General features: G+C 54.5%; 6 protein-coding genes across 6 annotated transcripts; 4 read left to right on the forward strand and 2 right to left on the reverse strand.

Moving 5' to 3' along the window:
- Positions 1-215: 215 nt before the first annotated feature.
- CCM_05912 (Protein kinase-like domain) lies at positions 216-1,168 on the forward strand (the record flags this gene model as incomplete). The annotated part of the gene is made up of 3 exons (XM_006671056.1): positions 216-397; positions 462-790; positions 864-1,168. The coding sequence occupies 3 exons, from the start codon at positions 216-218 to the stop codon at positions 1,166-1,168; spliced, it is 816 nt and encodes a 271-aa protein (XP_006671119.1).
- Positions 1,169-4,212: 3,044 nt separating this feature from the next.
- Positions 4,213-6,128, forward strand: CCM_05913 (uncharacterized protein; the record flags this gene model as incomplete). Its single annotated transcript, XM_006671057.1, has 5 exons — positions 4,213-4,264; positions 4,307-4,323; positions 4,767-4,984; positions 5,076-5,189; positions 5,222-6,128. The coding sequence occupies 5 exons, from the start codon at positions 4,213-4,215 to the stop codon at positions 6,126-6,128; spliced, it is 1,308 nt and encodes a 435-aa protein (XP_006671120.1).
- Positions 6,129-6,565: 437 nt separating this feature from the next.
- On the reverse strand, positions 6,566-7,213 carry CCM_05914 (HCNGP-like protein; the record flags this gene model as incomplete). The annotated part of the gene is made up of 1 exon (XM_006671058.1): positions 6,566-7,213. The coding sequence occupies one exon, from the start codon at positions 7,211-7,213 to the stop codon at positions 6,566-6,568; it is 648 nt and encodes a 215-aa protein (XP_006671121.1).
- A 975-nt stretch (positions 7,214-8,188) lies between these two features.
- CCM_05915 (Carbohydrate-binding WSC) lies at positions 8,189-8,739 on the forward strand (the record flags this gene model as incomplete). The annotated part of the gene is made up of 2 exons (XM_006671059.1): positions 8,189-8,448; positions 8,526-8,739. 2 exons carry the CDS (start codon positions 8,189-8,191, stop codon positions 8,737-8,739), a joined length of 474 nt encoding a protein of 157 aa, XP_006671122.1.
- Positions 8,740-8,968: 229 nt separating this feature from the next.
- CCM_05916 (DNA damage repair protein Mus42, putative) lies at positions 8,969-12,386 on the reverse strand (the record flags this gene model as incomplete). Its single annotated transcript, XM_006671060.1, has 2 exons — positions 8,969-12,095; positions 12,142-12,386. The coding sequence occupies 2 exons, from the start codon at positions 12,384-12,386 to the stop codon at positions 8,969-8,971; spliced, it is 3,372 nt and encodes a 1,123-aa protein (XP_006671123.1).
- A 505-nt stretch (positions 12,387-12,891) lies between these two features.
- CCM_05917 (RED-like protein) lies at positions 12,892-14,790 on the forward strand (the record flags this gene model as incomplete). Its single annotated transcript, XM_006671061.1, has 1 exon — positions 12,892-14,790. The coding sequence occupies one exon, from the start codon at positions 12,892-12,894 to the stop codon at positions 14,788-14,790; it is 1,899 nt and encodes a 632-aa protein (XP_006671124.1).
- Positions 14,791-15,996: the final 1,206 nt, after the last annotated feature.

The raw sequence follows: 15,996 nt of genomic DNA on the forward strand, positions 1-15,996 counted from the left end.
TGCCAATACAGTTCTGTCGTGCCTACCTGTATGGTCGCGTGCAGAAATCGAAGTTACATATCTATCTTCTCTTGCGTATTCATGTTCTCTTGCGTATTCATGTTCCCTTGCATATCATCTTCTCTTGCATATCCATCTTCTCTTGCATACCCATCTTCTCTTGAATATCCATCTTCTCCTCCATCTCCTCCATCATCACCATTTGCAGCGTCGCCATGGAGCAATCTTCAGAGGCTATTCGGGGCCTTGGCTCTGGAGAGGAAAATATAGACCGGTATTGCCAGGGCGGTCTGCATCCTGTCTGCCTTCACGATACGTTCAAAAACGGCCGATACGAAGTCGTGCACAAGCTAGGCTGGGGCCGTTCTTCCACCATCTGGCTCGCCACGGATTTGAAGTGCGTAACGCGCGGGTTTTTCTCTTTTAGCCCCTTGCTTGGCCCGTCTCCTTTTGTTAATCAGCCACAGGCGAGACGCTTTCGTGGCTCTGAAGATATTCACAGCCAGCAGCTCTGCCAACCTGAGCGCGGCGCGCGAAGTGGCGATGCTTAAATCATTCCAGAACCGCTGGTACATCCTCGCCCCCAAGTTCTACAAAGCATTCGTGCACAAAGGTCCTAATGGCTCCCATATATGCCTCATCACGGATTTTGCAGGTCCTTCGTTACAACATCTCATTACAAAGTACCGCGACCGCGACTATCGCCTTCCGCTAGACGTGATTCTGAGGCTGAGCCGCCAGTTGATTGTAGCCACTATGAACCTTCACGAGGCTGGCATTGCGCACGGAAGTATGTATATTATCCCTTGTCCATCGAAGGCTATTTATGTACATGGCATGCCCGTTCTTACCATTCGATGCAGACTTGAGTGCTACCAAGGTCGTCTTTAGAGCCCCCCAACTGTCTAATCGGAAGGCCATCTTAGACATCATTGGCATGCCCGAAACGAAAGAGACTTTTAAACCCGACGGGTCGCCCCCAGGACCGCATTTGCCCAGCCAGTCGGTAGCCACGGCGCGGTGGCGTAGTTGGAACGACGAGTTTAACGAGATTATTTCCTTTCTCGACTTTGGTGCATCGTTTAAATTCGCCGTCGTCCCGGGTACCCTTAAAAACCCGTGCAGCCTGCGCGTGCCGGAGATGGTGTTTGCCGGCGAGACTGACTAGAGAGCCGATCTCTGGCAGCTAGGTTGCGTCGTGAGCCAGTACGTGCACTATGTGAAAATTCCTTGCTAATGAATACTAGATTTACGCGCTTCTATTTCTGAGGTACCCGATTGAGCCGTGTCAGGATGACGTAGTTCTGGGAGCAGAAATGATTGACTTTGTTGGATTACTGCCACCTGAGTGGGAGGGAGCTTGGCAGACACTTCAAGCCAGCTGTTCATTTGTACATGGTGAGTTGCCTACGCTACTTTCTTGACTTCAGTCCCGTCTTCAAATAGTAATTAACTTTGTACAGAACCCCCCCCAAAACCCACTCTCGTCACCAAGTTCAGAGAAGAGGTGCCAGAAGAGGAGCTGGCGCCACTGCTGGACGTCATTCAGGGGCTGATGAGGTTTCGCCCGACAGACAGACTGACGGCCCGCGCCGCCCTGGATCTCTTACTGACTGATATCATACCTCCTCCGTGCTAACGAATGGCAAGTCTTTAACACAATTATGTTTTACCACTGCAAGAATCAGATGGATTTCAGCGTACACTGGCCATGGGATTTCTCCACGGAGATGGTGCCTTCCTTTACAAACAGGATGGCGAGGAAGAAGCGTCTTTGGCCGTCTTTTATAGAGCGATGAGTATGCGTTGCGGTTTCTCAGGACTGCCTAGTAGCCTATGACAATAATTATTAAAGAGATCAAGCACACGTTGCCCACAGTGTGCACCAACCAAGTCTTGGTCGGCCTATTGTCAAGCGAGGTTGTCGCCTGTCACTGTTGGTGTGCTATAATGATTGTCGGGACACTTGGGAGGCGACGAAGCGGCTGATGACGGCTAGAGGTACATGATCTGTACCCTCAGGTACATGGCATCGTGGCGGTCGCCGCGTGGCTTTTTGGTGGCATGGGCAGATCTCAAGCCAGACGTGGTTAATTAATTATTAGCAAAGACCTCGCGTCCAAGCGTCGGAAGCTGATGACGTAGCGAGCGACTTGCCGACCATTGAGACGGGCATGAAACAGCCAGCATGAATTTGTCGATTGTACTACGTAGACAGTTGACGACTGCCACTGGCTGGTCACTATCACTATTAGTTATCATTGCTTGCGCCAATTTCGGGTCGCGTCGCATTTAGCTTGGCGGGCCGAGGGTATCATTGCCAGGCGTTCTCATTAGAGGGGCGAGGCGAATTGCCTTTGGGACAATGGTCCAGGATGCAGGGACTCGAGGGGCTTGGAGACGTCGAACAGAGTTTATGGTGTGCAAAGGCGTTGTCTGATCGACGTCGATGTGCGGCGGGGTAGGCGAGCCTTTTTTGCCTGGGGCCGTCATTGTATGATTGGCAGCCTTGCAAGGAGCGTGAGATGGACAATGCTTAGAGTTTTGGCGTGAATACTGGTATGCCATTGGTGATGGATGGACTGTCAGTGGAAGAGTGAAGCCCAGTCAAGAGTAAGTTCAGTGGGAAGTGACGGGACCTAGCTGGAGTCGGGACCGGGAACCGGGGTTGGTAAAGGAGCAACGGTTGGATAAAATGGATGCATTGGATCAGAATCAGAAGCAAATTCATAACTACCAAGTCCGTGCATTGACAGCCGAGAATAGTTCGGGCCAGCGCTCCCGATGTTGTTGGACATACGTACTCGGTACCTAGTCACTTTGTACCATAGGTACGCAGCCTTGTCAACTAGCCCGTCAGGTGGCAATAGGCCCAAGTCGGGTGAGATTACGCAACATGAAAATCCTGGGGAATATTACACAACCCTCTCCGCGATATGGTTCGAGTGTCCTTGGCAATTGGCCAGAGATTACGATGGATTGCAGCAAGTCGTATGTTGCTTGCAGTCAGGGGGGCTGCAGATGTTGATTTCTGACCCACACATCTGCAATATAAACAGCGCCTTTGCTAATAAGTAAATGGAGGGCCATTGAGGCTCTGCGTTTGGTGTACAATGCTGCGTGTGGCGACACAAGCCCCGAGTCAAAAAAGGGCTGGGTAACTACGACTCCGGACATATTTCCAGACGGAATATAGTTGCGTGGATAGTAGGGGCGGGTGGCGTCGGCTTGTGGTCGCGTGCTGCTGTCTAGTGCTATAATTTTAATAATTTTACAGGTGAACGAGAGGAAATGGGTGGCCTGGAACTCGGAGGGGCCGGATGCCCTCTCAGTGGCCAACGCATATTCGGCCCTCCTTGCAGCTTTTTGCTCTTCCCAAGGGGGGAAAGGAGAGAGATTCTGGGTAAGGTGACGGGTGAGAGGGCCAGTCAGAGTTTTCGTCTTCTTTGGGGGACCACATTATAGCGCAGTGGTTATCGCATCCACTGCGGGTGAATTGGGGGGTACATGTATTTTTTGTTGGGCACAGCATTCGGTTTCTTCGTAACAACATGTCGTGACGACGAGGATGATGATGATGATGATGATGATGATGATAATGGCCGCGTGTAACTAGGGCCCAGCATGGGCTAGATTTCACATGTGTGGTCGAAGCAAAGGAGCCGAGGCGTACCACACGCCGCGCGCCCGCCGCGCCCGCCGATTTTTAGTGTGCGCCAGACAAGACATTCTCGCTGACCCTTGTGACTGCATGGAGGAAGCTGTTCTGCAGAAAAACCATTATGACTTCTTGGCCACTAATAAGAGGCCCCTCTTGGCAACATCTGTGTTTGCAGCGGGGGCGAGTCTGGGGAGGAGTGGGCTTTTCTGTGAGCAAAAGCTGGAGCGCTCTTGGCAACTGGTTAGGCGGCTCTAATTGCAGGGCAATCATGGCCGCTCTAGCAATGGCGCTAGCGGACACCACCACGGGCCAAATGGACCAAAAGAGCGTGGTGGCTTTGGGCCGATGTTGTTAGCTTGTTTTATTTTTATTTTTATTTTTATTTTTTTGCTTTCAGACTTTTTGGTCAGACATCGCGCGGTGGGTTGGACGATTGTGCAATGTTGGGTTGCGTTTGGAGGGGGCCATTGTCGAGAACCTGTATTGCCGCGATTGTGGTAGTCGGGCCTGTAATTACTTGTTCAAACGGACGACGAGCAAAAACATCAGTGATGGCCACTAGTTACCAGAAACTCGCCACGCACACCGAGCTCGCCGAGTCTGGTGTGCTTGGCCGTCCTAATTTACACTACTAGTAGTTAGTAGACAGCCACGAGATGGAGGTATGTAGGTACACAGCACTCAGCAAGCCAAGAGCGCCGTACGAATAGAAGAGAAAGAAAAAAAAACATCTGGCAAAGTCGCCCTGTAGGCTGTGGGGCAGAGAGCAGCGCCGAGAAGAGCCCCAGGATGCCAGGGTCCATGCATGCTCTCGCAGCTGCCAATTCATGTACATCCAATCCACAGCTCCCTCCTCTGCGTCGTCTACCGCACTCGCTCACAAGCTAAAACAACCCGCGACATGGGCTTTACTATAAACACTAGCCCGTAGTCCCATCATCATCTGCTTCTTTACCCTCCCTCGCCCTCCTTTTTTTTCTCTTTCTTTCTTTCGTTTCCTTTCTCCTCTCTCATTCTTTCTTCCTCTCCAGTTGGCGTTGCTGTCCTTCGTCTCTCGACCCCTCCCATCTTCGCGCTTCCCCTCGCTCCGTCGTTTTGACCCTAGGCCGTCGTCCATCGCAGCGCCTTCTCCAATTCTCCATCAACACCAACCGCAACGCTCGGAACCTCCCTCACCATGTCGGACAAGAACGATGTTTCGACCACTGAGCACGTCGCGCGCCCGGTTGGCAAAAAGGGCGCCATCAAGCGCCATTGCCAGCGCTTCTGGTGGCTGCATCTCATCATTTTCATCCTCGTTGCCGTCTTTGTTATCTTGATGACGTGAGTTGTCCCTACTTCCCTGTCCATTTGCTCTTCTCTTCGGCAATTGTTTTCCTGTTTGCCATGGAAACTGGGGTCCCCAATCGAGCAGCCCTACCGGCGCTCGTCGCTATGGTCCAAAGTTTAAACCACTTCCCCAGCCTGTCACACACACGTCTTGGCTTGCGCGCGTGCCGTCTAGACCAGCCGCCAAGAAACTCAAAAGGTCCATTCCCATGCTAACCATGCCGCTTACAGCATCTTCGTCGCCATCCCCAGAATCGCCCAGGACAAAATCAACCACGCCAAGCTGGACATTGTTGCCGTCAAAATTACCAATGCCACCCCTACCTCGTACCAGATGACCATCAACTCGACCATCACCACCGATGGCACCGTCAAGGCCAACATTGACCCCTTTGCCGGCGACATGTACCTCGAGGATACCGAGGACAAGACCCCCTTTGCCGTCCTCAACTTCCCCCCTACCAATGCCGACAAGTACTCCGTCGTCAACGTCGACCAGCACATTGTCATTCAAAACCTCGACGCCTTTAACAAGTTCAACACCTGGTTCGTCAACAACGAGACGCTCAGGATTGGCGTCAAGGGCCAGACCAAGGTCCAACCCAACGGCCTCAACAAAAAGTACGACGTCACTTTTCACAAGATCCTCGAAGTCAAGGGTCTCAACCTCTTCAAGGGCATGACTGTCATTAACCCCCGCGTCGACCTCTCCGTCGACAACGGCACCGTCCCCGACTTCCGCAACTTTTACGCCCAGGCCGAGCTCCCCAACCCCTCGCACTTTTCACTCGATATTGGTAACGCCGTCTTCGATAACTACTTCCTCGGCGTGAACCTCGGAAAGCTCTACATCGACAACCTCTCTCTCGTTCCCGGTACCAACAAGGTCAACGTCACCGGCAACCTCAACCAGGGCGAGATCATTGTCCTCGCCTCCGGCGCCAAGCCCTACTGCGAGACTGGTGTCGCTTCCTTCAGCCTCATCGGTAACAATGTCACCCGTGATGGCGTCGAGATTCCTTACTTCCAGTATGCTCTGGCCCACGCCAACCAGACTGTCAGCCTCAACATTACCGACACACTCTTCCGTTCCAACATCCCTGCCGCAGTTACGTGCTCTAAGGGTGCCACTAAATAGATTATGTACCGTGTGTGAAGGGGAAGAAGTGACCTTTGTATCTAATTTTCGGGTTCTTCAGTTGGAAAGGACCCTTGATTCCACTCGGCGCACGTTTGCTTTATGATGTTGGATAACGAAAGGAACCGAGACGAGACGTGAGACGACGAACAACCAGGCTTTTCTTGCCCCTAGAGTAAGGGGATTGTACATTGTTGGGCGGCATCGCTCCCACGTTTGACCTGATGGACGGCTGCCGGGCAGCGGCGCATTCAAGATACCTCGATAGCTAGTTAGGGCCCGAATGGCTCAGTATTAATAGTGATTTATACAATAGCCACCAATGTGTTTATTATGTATGGGCTTGAAATGTAGTGTCTATGTTCTGTCCAGTCGCTGGCATCTGGCTGCATAGAAGCTCCTTTCCGCCACCGACCCTCTTGCGAGTCTCCCTGTACTTATTGCCACCCACCTTTTCGCCTGTCTCCTTTCCCGCCTCCCGCCGGCGCCGTCGTTGCCGGGACAAACTCGACACTGGTCCGCCCCCACGCGGTTCTCTGAGCCTCCTTGTCCCTGGCGACGCTGTCCCTGCCCTTTCGCAGCGCCTCCCGAAACGCCGACGCCGGAAAGGCCGCTGGATCCCAGACGGCGGCCGACAGCGTCGTCTGATACTGCAGCCTCCCCCCGCCGCCGCCCCCGGCACCGGGCGGCGGCATGTCGACGTACTGCAGCAACTTGTCCGTCAGCGCCGGGTTGCGCAGCGCCGACGACTGCGACAGCTTGGCGTTGAAGTGGGTGCCCTGTCGCTTGAGCGAGAGAAAATGCGCGAATTTCTGCGACGTTGCCAGGCAGCTGGCGAGAGGGGTCGCCGGCGGCGGCGGCGAGGACGGGATGGACAGGCACGGCACCGACGGCAGCGTCAGGTCGTGGATCAGAGACCGCGACGTCGTGTATGGCGACGAGGGCGACGAGGTGCAGCCGGATGCGGGCCCCATGGGAGGCAGAGATGGGCCGAGAGGTGCGGCACCAGGAGGAGGAAGCGCGGCGCCGGGGGCGGATGTCTCTTGTGGTGTTGGTGGTTTGGGGACAGCTTTTTCTCCCCACATCGTTAGCTTCCTGACGTATGAAAAAAGTCCGGTCTGGACAAGTTCCAATTGGACTCACGAGCTGCGACCGGTTCTGAAGGCGGTACCGCGACTGCCTGTGATGGTTCTGACGGTTCTTGCGCCTTATCGACAAGAGGTGAGCAGAGAAGACGGGGGGGGGGGGGGGGCAAGTGAGAGCCGTACCTGGGTTGACGGCGCTTGCACCCGAGGCTGCTCATCGGCGCTCTCGTCGTCGCTGCTGCTGGCGTAGCTTACTAGCCCGGCCATTCTTTTTTTGTAGAGTACGCGCGGTTGTGAGATTAGTGGATGTAAGTAAGTACAGTGAAAGAGGTTGCGCAGAAGAAAGCAGGAGCATGGGTGGTTGTGAAAGGGTTGGTGTTTAAGTGGGGCGGTGATGCAAGCTGGACGCTGCGGCAGGGGGGGTTGTCGGTCGTGTAAGTGGTGGAGGCGTGATATGAAATCTGCGCAATGTATAAGATTTGTTGATCAAGATGAAGGAGAAATCCGAATCTTTGCATTTGCGCGCAAGTGCAGACTACGATTGCGCCCAGCTATGGCTTCTGTTTGTGACATGCCGCTTCAGAGCGCGTCTCCGTTTTCTTGAAGTCGTCGTCATTCACCAAGCTCTGAAAAGGGCTAGAATACTTTAAAACAACGGCACTAAATAAACCGGGACGCAAAGTCGTCCAAACATTTACCCCCCCCGCTGATGAAAGAGGCGCCGCGCATACATATGTCACCTCGGGGCTAGAAGAGGCAACAACGCAGCCGCGCTAAAGAAGAGCTCGGACCTTTCAGCCGCGACTCTGCTCACTCAAAACTTTCTCATGCCATATCGCGCCCCCCCGGCGGCGCCCCTTATCTCACTCATCAACTCTCCTTGATACATTCAAATCCGATGGAATAACACCAACCATCCAGCCGTTCATCTCCCAGCAGCAAAAACACCCCCCCCCCCCCCAAAATAATACCCCGATGCGGCCCCATCTCCTCGTCGCCGCCGCGCCCCTCGTCGCCGCCGCCGACCAGCTCCGCGTCTACACCGACGACACGCACACCTACGCCTACTACGGCTGCTACAACGAGACGACCCTCGCCGAGGGCTCCGCCGGCACGCGCGCCCTCGCCGGCGGCTCGAGCCTCGTCCAGCCCGACAACATGACGGTGCCTGCCTGTCTGCGCTTCTGCCACGACGGGGACACAAAGTACCGCTACGCTGGCGTCGAGTGGTCCCGGTACGTTCTTTTTTTTTTTTTTTCCCTCGCTTCGCTCGAGGTCGGGGGCAGAGGGGTGCTAACTGGATGGAAAAAAGGGAATGCTGGTGCGCGCAAAACATTGCCGGCATTGCGCAGAAACTAGACGATGCAGAGTGCAACTTTGCCTGCGCCGGGAACAAGACACAGGCTTGTGGCGGCCACCTCAAGCTCAACGTGTACCGTATGTCGGGCGCGGAGCGCAGTGGTGCCGCGCTAGGCGTCGGCGCCGTGTTGGCGCTCGTGTGCGTCCATCTCGCGGTGCTTTTTTAAGGTCGGGCTGCGTTGCTACTGGGAATTTGATTTACAAAAAAGCTGAGCTTTTTTCTTCTCTGGTGCGTCTTTACAGAAGCGAGCGATTGCGGGTTACAAGGGATAGACTTTTTGGATAAAAAGATGGCTGTTATATTTGGACCAACAGTCTAGTCCAGTATACAAAATAATACAACACTCCAAAACAAATTTCCAAGTTCTACACTATGGTATCAAGTCATAAACATCATTATACAGGCCCTAGGCCGCGCTTCCTCAACGCCTCTTGCAGCACCGCCTGGATCCCGGCCATGCTCTTCCGCCACGCATCCCGGCCGCGACCGCCGTCGCCATCTTGTTCCACCAGCACGTCCAGCCACTTGACCAGCGTCGCCGCCTTGTCCATGTCGCGCTCCTCGGCGACCACGCGCGCAATGTACTTTTCAAAAATGTCCAGGTCGCTCCGGTGCGGGCCGTCGCGGCGCGTGTCCGCGTGCCAGGCATCGAGCAGGTCCTTCATCTCCGCGGTGGAGCGGACGCCGGCGCTCGAAAACGAGACTCGCGGCGGTCGTGCGGGGAATTGTATCTTGCGTTGGCGAGTGGGGAAGAGGGCGCTGCCGGATGCTTCCGCATGAGCTGGCCGTCGCGACGGCGCGTCGAGTCCGGATCGCTGCGCCAGCTTTTGTCTTTTGTGATCGGCCACGACTTCCCTTCGAACGTCTTCAGGTAACTCGGCCAGAAACTGTGGATCTAATTCTCCGACATCATCCATAAACCCGTCGCCGATGGGTTCCGTCATGAAACTCGTCTGAACCACGCCGGCTTTGGTGTCTCGCTCCCTCTGCGCTTTGTTTATCGCCCCCTTGTGCCCCCCTCGCTTCGTAGGGGTAGATGGGTTCCTCTGGATTTGAGAATCTTTCTTGACAGACACCCGAGCCGGTGGCTTACGCCCGTATTGGGCGAGCACTTCCGCCCTCATGTCGTCTGGCAGCGCGTTGAAGACTTCAGCATCTACTTGTGAAGGTAGAAATTCCATGGCGGCTGGACTTTCTGATCGAGACTTTGGCTGCGCGTCAAGGCCGGGCGTAGAGGACCTGGATTTTTGCGCCATCAATCTACTGCGAATGTCGTTTGGCAATTCGGCCACCACGGTTGGATCAATGTTGCTTGGTATGAGAAACTGGGTACCTCCAATGTTCAGAGGAGTCTTTGCTTGTATGTCGTCCTCCCGTGCTTTAGCAAGTGCCATGGCGGGATGAACTCTAGGTTTCCTTGGTGTCAGGGGATCGTCTGTGATGGGATCATCACTAGAGCCCCGCCTGTCCACAAACCTGGGTCGTTGTAGGGAATCAACATCGTCAATCGACCCAAAGCCACTCGTCTTCTTTGCTGATGCGGGATTCACAAAGGTCGTGAATTCCAGCCTCTTTTGGCTGCCGTCGGATGCTGTGGTGCCTGGCTTGATCGACTCAAGCTTGGTCATCTGCACACCAAGGCCACGCAAGTCACCAGGGCTAAATCTGTACGATCGCAAGACTGCTATGGCTTCCTTGCCAATGACCTGCGCATTGTGTGTTCCGACCCCAAACGGAACACTCTTGTTGAATGTGTCGCACTTCCCATGACCAAGATGTTTGGCAGGGTCCAGTGGCGCATCTAGCGATCGGCGCATAATCTTTACTGTAAGATGGCGACCTTTGACTAGTTCATTGAGCAGACGCCGCTCCAATTCTTTGCACAAGTTGAGAACAAAATCTTCAGCTTCTTGTTGCGTGATGAAGCGGATGCCCCAGCTGACTTCAGCCGACACCGATTTCCGAGGCGGCTGGCCACCTACTTCAGTTTGATCAATGCCGCGGGCATACTCGGCGAGCCTTTCTCCGGTTTTTGGACCCAGGATCGACGTGAGTCTTTCTTTGGAGAGGTCGCGCAAGTCTTTGACAAACCGGATGCCCAATTCTTCGAGCTTGCCTCCAATACTATAGGACACCCCAGGCAACTGCTCGACCTTGAGCTCGCCAATGAAGTCAAGAACTTCCTCTGGCCTTAACTGGTACTGCCCCGCTGGCTTGGCCTTTCGCAGTGCCACCTTGGCTTGCAAAATGTTGCCACCAATGCCAATTGACACGTTGCACCCTGTCAGTTCGTTGATCTTCTGTCGGAGATCCGCGGCAAGGGCTTCGACCTTTTCTTGCTCTCTCCAAACACTGCCCTCTTCCACACCGACTCCTTGTGAGCCAGCAGCATGATGAACGATAGCCGTCGCGTCAATCAGAGCTTCATCAATGCTCACGCTCTGTACCACTCCGCCAACTGTCATGATGGCTTCGTAAAAGGCCTTACTGGCGGCCTCGTATGCTGGAAAGTCATACGGCAAAACCTTGAGATCGGGGCACAGCTCCATCGCGCGCTTCATCCACATGCCATTCTTCACGTTGAGGCTCCTAGCAGGATAGTTGCAGCTTGCAATCTCGGAACCATTTCCCGTTCCGTGTGCCACGGCGACAGGCTTGTCCATGTATTCGGGATACTTTTTCAGTGAGACGGCGCAGAAAAAGCTGTCAAAATCGACGTGCATAATGTAGCGCCTTGCTCCAGTTTGTGTCTTGAACTTCTTTTCTGATAGACCCTTCTCTACGGCAAGGCGTTGCATGGATGACTTGAGCTCGGCTTTCCAGGTTGAAAGATGGTGAAGCCGACTTTCGGCATAAAATTTGGTCAAAAAATTTGGGTTCGCGCACGAGGATTCGCGCAGGCGAGGATCCGACAGTAACCAGGCGTTGTGCTCTTCGGGGGTCATGTCCGCGGAAAATTCTTTGGGCGGTTTCTTGACATGTGTAGAATTTCTTTGGGCAAGGGTTTTTGTCGGCGTGTCTGTTTCTGGGCTGAACTCTGGAAAATCGGGAATGGCGACCTCGGTTGACGGAGTTGTGTAATCGGCTAATTTCAGAGTGCTTGATGACTCTCTCTCGGTAGAGTTTGCCTCGCTCGACACGAAGCGGTCTGGTGTCTCTACTTTGCCGATAGCTTCTTGGCCAGCAACTGAGGCTCGTAGCTGAGAGGTGTAGAAGCTATTCTCTGTCTGTTCTCGGTAGCCCTGTCTCGCTGTTGGGCTGGTTTGCGAAAGACCCTTGGATCCATCCAACCGGAGGACCTTTTGACGAGGGCCTTCACCGAGCACCCGATAGTCGCTCCAGGGCAGTACCTTGCCGGCTGCGATGGATTCCGTGATCCATGCCGGCTTCACAATGCGATAGCGACTGAAATCAACGCTCTTCTTTGGTGGTAGCGTAGAGGCGATGATATGTGTAGCCATAGTCTTGGAGTCAAGATACTGCAAGAATCCTCCGCCATGCTCTACAATGTCGCGATGAAGACTGCAAAGGATGAGTGAGATGTAAACATGCAGGGCGTGATACATACACATGCAAGGGAGGCTGTGTATAGCCCGTTACATGCGCAACGATACCCTTGAATATCTGCGGCTTGTCCGAATTGGTTCTCGTATCCGCATCCTTGTTCTGGAGCTTCAGCTTTTTGCGGCGAAAGTAGTCTCCAAAGCCATGGAACTTGCTGCCCTCGTATTCTTCACCATTTTCATCCTCAAAGGTGTGGCTTTCAATGCGCTTCCTCACAATGGAGGAATTCTTGTCCAGAACGCTGCCCATGGTGTGACGCGAAGGGCACACTGCCTCACTATGGCGCAGGATCTGGATGGCTCGGAAATGGTCAAGCAAAGGTGATGTCGTAGTCGCCGGGCTGTACTACCGTCGCATATCCACGAGGATCAGCGGCATAAATAATGTGAGCGCACCCGGGAAGAAGCAAAGCACATGATGGATTTATTGCAAGTTCCAAGTGAAGTGTATGAGAGGAAGTCGCGTAAAGTGGAGAGGACGAGCGCGGCATCGACACGGAACCTCGTGACTGTTACAAATTAGGTACAAATTCCAGCGTGTTGCTTTGGAAGTTGAGCGCCTCCAACCTGTGGCGTCAGTGGCTGTTTTAGAGGGGCTTTAGTGAGGTGCACGCTGTAACAGCAGCTTTCAGTGGCCTTCAGTGCGTCCACCTTGCGTTTTACAGTGGGCCACTACGCAGTAATGATAAGCGTGAGCCATACCTCCTGCAAAAAACGGTGCTCAGTCACTCTCTCATAACTATATCGTGGGCCAAATGTGTGCGAATCGGTACGACTTTCTCAACTCTTCGTGGCTCCGTGAGGCTATTGCGAACGACGCTGCCGAAGAAGATGATGATGATGATGATGATGATGATGATGATGATGATGATGATAACAATGGCCTCGGAGGACTCGAATTGCCTCGCCGTTGCCGTGACCTGGCCGCAGCGAAGCTCACAGTGGATGAGCAGCTTGTAACCCGTCGACAGACACAGCACGAAGCCTCGACTGCCGGCGCAATGAACAATGAACAGTTTCGAAAGATGTTGCTGGCCAAATCGGCCAAGCCATCGCAAGGGACTGATGCCTTGCCGAATCAGCCGGCCAGCTCTGCGGGAGGCTTGTCCCTGGGATCGCGACAACGAGCCAGCATCCCCATGACACCGTATGTTCAGCAATTCACAAACTACGAAGACTTATTATCCGTACTTACAAAAGAAAGGCGCGCCGTGGGCAATTCACAGGACATTTTCGCCAAGCAAATGGCCCAGCGCAACCAGAAAGCGAATCCGACGAAACAATTCAAGGTCGCGGTACCGCGGGGTGTCAAAATGGCGGCTGGATACACTGATCGATCGAAAGAGCGAGAAACAGAGAGTGCCAAAGCTACCGATGATCGTGCTGAACGGCTAAAAGCCCTAGAGGAATCCCTCAAGAACGAAGAAATCGACACCGAGACCTACGAACGACTGCGATTCGAGATTGCTGGTGGTGACCTGGAGAGTACACACCTGGTCAAGGGGCTTGACTTTAAGCTTCTCCAGCGAGTGCGGCAAGGTGAAGATGTATACTCGGGCAAGAGCAAAGACGCCGACGCTACACCAGACGAGGAAGTTGATGTCGACGACGCTTTTGATCAACTGGAAAGCAAGGACGTCCAGGCAATCGAAAAGGACAAGACGGAGAAGAAAAAGGGCCAGTTGTCTACCGTCGCCCTGGCCCCGGGCCAGAAGCGCACCCGCAACCAGATTCTGGCCGAATTCAAAGCTGCGCGAGCGGCGGCCAAGGCGCAGGCTGAGCCGGCATTGAGCGACCGCTTCCGCAAGATTGGCGCCAAGCAGCAGCCTGGCACACGCATTGAGCGCGACCGCAAAGGCCGTGAGGTCATGATTATTGTAGACGCAGATGGTCACGAGAAGCGCAAGGTGCGCAAGGTGTATCCCGGCGACAAGGTGGCCGACGCCGACAACGGGCTGCTCATGCCAGACAAGGATGCGACGCCTCTTGGCATGGAGGTGCCGGAACCGTATCGCGAAACGGAGCCCGTCGTTGAACCCGAGGATGTTGACATCTTTGATGACGTGGGCGACGACTACGACCCACTTGCTGGCATGGACGGATCCGATTCCGATGCCGTCTCTGACGATAATGCAAAAGAGAAGACCACGGACAAGCCGGAGAGCCCCACGGCAGCCGGCTCCATGGCACCACCACCGCGACCCAAGGCCCCGACAAACTACTTCCAGGGCTCCAAGACGGGCCTCCTCTCCGAGCAGGAGACCAAGACGCCGTCCATGTCCGACCCGGCCATGATGGCCGCCATCAAGCGCGCCGCCGCTCTGCGACCGCTCAACAAGGACGGCGACGACGACTCCGCCTCGGACGACGAGGCAAGGCAAAAGGCCAGAGCAGGCGAGGCGCGCCGCAAGAAGTTACTGGAAAACGTGGACCGCGACGCCGAGGACATGGACATGGGCTTCGGCACGAGCCGCTACGAGGACGAGGAGGACTTTGACGACCACGACATCAAGCTGTCTGCGTGGGGCGAGGAAGATGACGGCGACGAGGGCGGTGCCCGGGGCGGCAAGAAGAGGAAGCGCAACCGGAAGCGCAAGGGGGACGTGAATAGTGCGGCGGATGTGCTGAGGGTCATGGAGCAGAGAAAATCGTGATTTTTTTTATATACAGATAGGGAAGCTACATTATTGGACTGGGACGGCGTTTGGGCATAGGTGTATTTCTTGGAAACGGCTTCGGCGTTGTGGCATTCCAAAAAGGAAAAAAAGAAACAAAAAGAAAAGGACCAATTATGGTCTCATGCAGCCCTATGCCGATAATTAAAGTGCCTGCCGCTGTTCGGAGTCAGACCGTTCCGCCCCGGCTTGCCGCGCCTTTGCATAACCGACACCGCCGAAGCCGGATCCGCGGCCCGCCCGCTGACTTGGTTGTCAGCCTTGGCGGGCGCGTGCCTCTTCCCCCCGCCCGCACAGAGTTGAGGCCGAGGACCCATTAACCCATTTCTTGTCCCATCGTCATAATAACCGGCCGGCCACTTCCGGCCTTTTTTTGGTACGCTTCTCCACGCACACCACACAGGCACACACGAACCCCAGAACATCAAAACGCCGCTGGGTCCCGGGCCTTCCTTTGTGTGTCTTCTTTCTCCCTTGCTCTCTCACTCTCTCTCTCTCACAACACACAACACACACACTTCTCCTCACGAGTTCTTTCTGTGCAGAACAGGGGCGGTTGATCGGCATTAGATGCTACGCGAGAACGTAAAGTGGGACAAGAGTTTAAAAAGGAAAAGGCGTACTTTTTGTTTTTCATTCCGTAACAACAAAAGGACGTACTTGCGCTGTCGTGTTTAAACCAGCTGTTTGTCAGAATGACGGTGGAACAAATCCCTCTTTGGCTGGATTGCGATCCTGGACATGATGTAAGCTTTTTTTCCGGTCCCGCTGATTCCCGTTTTGTCGCAATCCTGCTCCGGGATGCCAACGCCGGAGAGCTAAACGCAAGCCCGTTTCTCAACCCGGGCCCTAGTCCCCCCAGTGGTACTAACACAACTTGCTCCCTTTTTCAAACAGGACGTTTTTGCCATCTTGCTGGCCGCCTACCACCCCAGACTCAAGCTTCTCGGCATCTCCTCCGTCTTTGGAAATGCCTCGGTAGAGTACGTCTCCCCCGCCCCGTCCCCCTTACTTGCCCAACCTCACTCACAACCCCGCGTAACAGAAAGACGACGCAAAACGCCGCCTCGGTGCTCACGGCTATTGGCAAGCAGCACGAGATCCCGCTGCACGTGGGTCTGGGCAAGGCGCTCGAGCGGCCCGCGATCCACGCGCCCGACATACACGGGGAGTCGGGCCTCGACG

Source organism: Cordyceps militaris (assembly GCF_000225605.1).
Source record: "Cordyceps militaris CM01 unplaced genomic scaffold CCM_S00004, whole genome shotgun sequence".
Classification (NCBI taxonomy): domain Eukaryota; kingdom Fungi; phylum Ascomycota; class Sordariomycetes; order Hypocreales; family Cordycipitaceae; genus Cordyceps; species Cordyceps militaris.